The sequence below is a fragment of the Chelon labrosus genome (genome assembly GCF_963514085.1).
Source record: "Chelon labrosus genome assembly, chromosome: 1".
NCBI classification, from domain to species: domain Eukaryota; kingdom Metazoa; phylum Chordata; class Actinopteri; order Mugiliformes; family Mugilidae; genus Chelon; species Chelon labrosus.
The window spans coordinates 6,355,769-6,362,545 of record NC_140337.1 but is presented as its reverse complement, the minus strand read 5'-3'; the positions used below and the strand labels follow the sequence as shown (position 1 = coordinate 6,362,545).

General features: G+C 43.7%; 1 protein-coding gene across 1 annotated transcript; it reads right to left on the bottom strand.

Moving 5' to 3' along the window:
- Nucleotides 1-141: 141 nt before the first annotated feature.
- LOC311486456 (lithostathine-1-beta-like) lies at nucleotides 142-489 on the bottom strand (the record flags this gene model as incomplete). Its single annotated transcript, XM_084542318.1, has 1 exon — nucleotides 142-489. One exon carries the CDS (start codon nucleotides 487-489, stop codon nucleotides 142-144), a length of 348 nt encoding a protein of 115 aa, XP_084398444.1.
- Nucleotides 490-6,777: the final 6,288 nt, after the last annotated feature.

The window sequence follows — 6,777 nt, the reverse complement described above, 5'->3', positions numbered from 1 at the left end:
GTGTTTAACCTCATCTTCTAATTACTACATTTCCCAGAGTACCATTCAGCAAATAAACCCATAAAGCATGAGGTCCTTCAAAAGGAGCAAACAACCGAAGACATACTGAGTAAATGAATAAAATGCCTGTTACCAAAGAGGTTACTTAGAACAGATGAAATTAAACTTCTCATTATATATTTTTGTGTACCACTGATGTTGTCCTCCTGTGTCCATGGCTCCAGACAGGTCACAGTCATCATTCACCGTAGAGTTCCAGTTCTTATAGCTGACTACCTCGTCACTGACCCAGAACCAGAGATCCAGAGTGCAGGTGTAGCGCAGTCCCAGCCAGACCAAAGGAGTTGAGGCGTTCTTGGCTCTCTCTTGAACCCATCTCTGCTCGTCAAGGTTGGTGATGGAGACCAGGTCATTGTAGTTGTCTCTGCAGTGATACAAGGCTTCCTCCCAGGTCTTCTCTTCTTTGATCAGGATCACTTTATCTGTCATGAACAAACATAGAACATTTAGATAAATTTGGACAATACCAGACTTTCAAATGCCACTACAGATCTCAGTGAAATCAGTTGTGTATTTTTCTACAAAACAAACTGCAGCATCTTGTTTGTCAGTTAGAAACCTGTAATGTTTAATATTGTAGATCATAGCTAGGTTCTCAACTCAACTTCAGATTTGTGTGTTTCAACTCTGTGTGTCTGATTCTACTGTGTTTTCATCTTGGACCCTGTGGTTTGCAGTACTATTGAATTGCATTGTGCTGTAGCAACACATGCGTGTCATGACCTGACTCAAATGGCCACAACAACTGAGAGACACGCCAGTATTTTAACCAAACAATATTTTATTTATTCATTAAATCAACTTAATGTGCCAAATTAAGAATCAACATGTGAGATGTGAAAGTCAGTAAGTCTGTGGTGTATGATGGGCATGAGTGAAGAGTATGTGTGCAAATGTTGTAAAGTGTAAAAGGCAAAAGACAAACAAACAAAAGGAACGGAACCAAAGTGTCACATGACATGCCTGGGAAGAAGAGCAGAGGGAGACTGATTAGACAGGTACACCATTTTGTAACCTGGGCACACTTGACACCACAGGTGCTCCAGATGACATAATCATCCACCCTGCAGGAGAGACAAACAGTGGTTACTCCCAAAGATGACACCAGGGGTCATTACACATGTTTCTCTTATTTTGGCCCAATTTTAGTTGTTGGGCTAGGCTAAATAACAGAAACACTCCAGTGTTTGATTCATCACAATTTAACAGCACCACAAAACTCTCTCTTATAAAAAAGTTGTCAAATGTCAAGTCGTCACCTGGTGCTGTCCTGGTACTAACTGTGAGGTCAACATTTGAATATGGAAGTACAGAGACGCAGATGTCTATCAGAGTCAATAAAGGTTCTATTGCCAAATATAATTTACATGGTGTGATGGAAACAAAGAGAGACGGAAGTATAGACTTCCCCCTTGAATGGAAAAAAGGAAAACTGTCACTCTACTTTGAATTAAACAAATTAAACTCATGTTTGCCAACTTGATGCTGTTGCTTTATAACAAATAATTATAACAGATTAAATAATTATAACAGATTAATAGCAACCTCTTTTTTATAATGGCTAAAAGTCAAATTATGCAGTCTTACACAAACGACTGGCTTTGTGTATAAGTTTGTATTTGAAGTTGATAATGATGATTCTGTTGCAGTTAATGAAGGCACTGATAGTGATCAAATCGATTTTATTCGCATAGAATCAAAAATCTCACCCACTTTTGCCCATAAAGTTGGAATAATTATGTTTTCAGACACTTTACTCTTTTTATTACCATTTATACACATCACTGCTGACCAGGGGCAATGATTATATACTGAGTCCCAGCTTTCACCCAGTTACCCAGGTGAAATTAATTCATGTTTAACATACACTATATTACCAAAAGTATTCGCTCACCTGCCTTTACTCATTCTATGAACTGAAGTGCCATCCCATTCCTAACTCATAGAATTCAATATGATGTCGGTCCACCTTTTGCAGCTATTACAGCTTCAACTCTTCTGGGAAGACTGTCCACAAGGTTGAGGAGAGTGTTTATAGGAATTTTTGACCATTCTTCCAAAAGCGCATTGGTGAGGTCACACACTGATGTTGGTCGAGAAGGCCTGGCTCTCAGTCTCCGCTCTAATTCATCCCAAAGGTGTTCTATCGGGTTCAGGTCAGGACTCTGTGCAGGCCAGTCAAGTTCATCCACACCAGACTCTGTCATCCACGTCTTTATGGACCTTGCTTTGTGCACTGGTGCACAGTCATGTTGGAAGAGGAAGGGGCCCGCTCCAAACTGTTCCCACAAGGTTGGGAGCATGGAATTGTCCAAAATGTTTTGGTATCCTGAAGCATTCAATGTTCCTTTCACTGGAACTAAGGGGCCAAGCCCAGCTCCTGAAAAACAACCCCATACCATAATTCCTCCTCCACCAAATTTCACAGTTGGCACAATGCAATCTGAAATGTACCGTTCTCCTGGCAACCTCCAAACCCAGACTCGTCCATCAGATTGCCAGATGGAAAAGCGTGATTCATCACTCCAGAGAACGCGTCTCCACTGCTCTAGAGGCCAGTGGCGGCGTGCTTTACACCATTGCATCCGACGCCTTGCATTGCACTTGGTGATGTGTGGCTTGGCTGCAGCTGCTCGGCCATGGAAACCCATTCCATGAAGCTCTCTGCGTACTGTACTTGGGCTAATCTGAAGGTCACATGAAGTTTGTAGCTCTGTAGCAATTGACTGTGCAGAAAGTCGGCGACCTCTTTGCACTATGCGCTTCAGCATCCGCTGACCCCTCTCCGTCACTTTACGTGGCCTACCACTTCGTGGCTGAGTTGCTGTTTTTCCCAAACGCTTCCATTTTGTTATAATAGAGCTGACAGTTGACTGTGGAATATTTAGGAGCGAGGAAATTTCACGACTGGATTTGTTGCACAAGTGGCATCCTATGACAGTTCCACGCTGGAATTCACTGAGCTCCTGAGAGCGGCCCATTCTTTCACAAATGTCTTGTTTCACAGTCTGCATGCCTGAGTGCTTGAATTTATACACCTGGGGCCAGGCCAAGTGATTAGAACACCTGATTCTGATCATTTGAATGGGTGAGCGAATACTTTTGGTAATATAGTGTATGTCTGGTGCTATAAATGGCAAGACATTCACTGTGTAATTTTCAACCAACTCTGGCTTCCTCCCACTGTCCAAAGACATGCTCGTTCATTGGTGATTCTAAATTGGCCATAGGTGTGCATGGTTTTCCGTCTCTCTGTGTTAGCCCTGCGATAGACTGGAGACCTGTCATCGCCTCTCGGCCGATGACAGCTGGGATAGGCTCCAGCCCCCTCATGATCCTTCACAGGACAAGCGGTTACAGAAGATGAATGAATAAATGAATGAATTTTCAACCAAATTTGACACAGAAGATCCCTAGGCTATGTCTCATCCAAAGCAACTGGGAATACACCAAAGAGTGCTTGCACTCTGACAGGATGGACAAAAACAAGATAATATTGCTGATTTCCTTGGAATATCGCAGAATGTGGTCTGTAAAATCCTCAAATTTCAATGAGAGTAGTGTCATTTAAATGATCTATTTAACTGAGGCCACAAAAATCTTCAGGGCGAGCACGACTAAGTACCAGACAAAATACTTAAAGGAAACCTACTGTTTTTTACCACCTGGACCTTATTTCTGCCATAAAATACCATCGTTTACTCACCAATATCACTTTTGTTTCATTTGCACTTGGTCAGGAGGTAATTAGATCAGCGTATATCCATATAGCGGAGTCTGTAGGTCAATCTACAGAACCCAGCTGATGTCTTCTGACCTGGATGATGTCATCTCTGAGCGGCGCGCACACCCGTGACGGTCAGCTTGTTTACCTGCAATTTGCTCCTGCTATTGTTCGTCCACAACCTCAGAATTGGAAAAATATTCAGCCATGTTGCAAAAAACTAGCAGTTTTCCTATCCCCAAGTTTGCATATGAAAAGTCACTGCCTTGCAGTGACAAGAGAAGCATGGTTAATACACAGGATTAGATGATACAATCCCTTGTGCCAAGATCCCAGGCAAAACACATTTCGAGGCCCTGTCCAATTGAGAAATCCTAACAAACCCACAGTTATGAGATATGACAATTCAACCTACAATCTAAATTAACTAAGTAAATGCTGCTGGCTTGTATGGCCACCTCAGCAGCTAAACAAACAAAGAAATATCGCTACCAACCAACATGAAGACATCAGATACATGGCCTAGTCAACAGCAGTATGCAGCATGTCACTGGGGCTTTCAAGTGGGCACCTCCCTTCACCAATGTTTCATTGAGTTAGCCCCATGACTTTCAGTGACAAGAGACATGAAGATACAGATATTGGATAAAATTGCACAGGCAATTTTTGAAATCAAAAGCTACCCTGAGTCAAGCATTGAAAACTCTACTTGCACGTTCGTTATCCTCAGAGTGACCTAGGTTACTCTTATACTCTTATTTGATGAGTATTTGCTTTTTGCTACAACCCGGATCGAGAGGCGCAACATAAAGTGGAGACGCATGACGGAGTTGCATTCATTCATCTTCTATACCCGCAGGGGTCTGCTGGAGCCTATCCCAGCTGTCACTGGGCCAGAGGCAGGGTACTCCCTGGACAGGTGGCCAGTCTATTGCAGTGCTAAGACAGAGACACAGACAATCATTCACACTCACATTCACACCTACGGCCAATTTAGAATCACCAGTTAACCTAATGAGCATGTCTTTGGGTGGTGGGAGGAAGCTGGAGTACCCGGAGAGAACCCACGCAGACACAGGGAGAACATGCAAGAAAGGCCCAGTTGGCCCATGGATTCAAACCCGGGACCTTCTCGCTGTGAGGCATCAGTACTAACCACCTCTCCACTGTGCCGCCCTGATTTTATAAAAATAAAATTATAAGAGTACGATAAAGGCTAGGATGGAAGATTAGTTAAAACAGATTAGAACAACAAAATATATGTGAAATAATTAATAAAAAGCAGATAAAAGAACAACAAAAGAAATAAATAATTCCTCATCAAAATCAAGGCTGTAGAGGTTTGTTTACAAGTTTACATAAAATATATAATAACAACACTTCCATGTTCAGGAATATTAAAATTTTGTGTAGTTCTTTATGTAGGATGAGGAAGGGAAGTCCAGGAGTCAGGACAAAGGAGAGCATGGAGAAGATGAGAGAGTGAACAGGAGAGAAGTTAGAGAGAACAGGAGAGAAGAAGAAGGGGAGAACATGAGAGGAGAGGGAGGGAACACAGGCTGTTTGCGAGGCAGAACCCCCGCAAGGCTGCTGGACCAGACGCTGTGTCTCCATCCACCTTGAAGCACTGTGCTGATCAACTGTCTTCAGTGTTCACGGATATATTCAACATCTCACTGAAGTCATGTCACGTGCCAGCTTGCTTCAAGGCCTCCACCATCATCCCAGTCCCCAAAAAGCCACTGGACTCCATGACTACCGCCCTGTTGCCCTGACATCGGTTGTGACGAAGTCTTTTGAGCGCCTTGTGCTTCCTCACCTCAAGGATTTAACAGACCCATTTCTGGACCCCCTGCAGTTCGCCTACAGATCAAACAGATCTGTGGATGATGGCGTCAACCTGTCCCTCCACCTCATCCTCCAGCACCTGGACTCCCCCAGATCATATGCCAGAGACCTGTTTGTGGATTTCTTGGTGCAGCCACCACAACCTGGAGCTGAACGCCTCCAAGACAGTGGAGATGATCGTGGACTACAGGAAGAACACAGCCCCACTCCTCCCCATCATCCTGTGTGACTCTACAGTCAACACTGTGGACTCCTTCCGTTTCCTGGGCACCATCATCTCCCAGGACCTCAAATGGGAGCTGAACATCAGCGACCTAATTAAAAAAGCACAGCAGAGGATGTACTTCCTGCGGCAGCTGAAGAAATTCAACCTGCCAGAGACATTGACTGCGTTTACATGGTCTTTAGTATCCCGAATTTGATCGGGATATTGAAGTATCCCGTTTTCGTGTTTGTCCATGTAAACACACCATATCCCGAATTCAGAAATCGGGATATGCTCATTTCCCGATTTCAAGAAACCCGGCTTTGCTACCTGGAGTACTCCGATAGAAGCCGGGATACTGAAGCATGTATACACCTTATCCCGATTTCTGACAGCTGCCCACTGTCTGCGCAGGCGCGAGTGACGCCAAGTGACGCACTAGATATACAAACAACATGGCGGCAACGAGAACGTCTCACTTTTGGAGCGACGAAGAGACAGAATTTTCCCTTAAAGTAATGAAAGAACTAAACATAACGACGTGTTTAGATGGCAGAAAACACCAACATGCTGATGTATTCAAATCTATTGTGGAAAAGCTACGTGACACTGGTTTTCCACCTCGCTCCGTTGAACAAGTTAGGTCGCGTTGGAAAACATTGAAAAAGACGTAAAACACGCATGCGCAGATAGGATGCAGCGATCGGAAAACGGGATACTGTTATTTATCATGTATACAGGGATATGAATAACCGGGTTTCTCTGTGTTCCGTGTAAACACCATATCCCGGATATGCTCAAAGCCGGGATAAGCCTCAAAATCGGGATACTAAAGACCATGTAAACACAGTCAATGATGGTTCACTTCTACACTGCCATCACTGTATTCAACAGACTCCCCTCTGGCAGACGGCTGTAATCCATCGAATGTAGGACACCA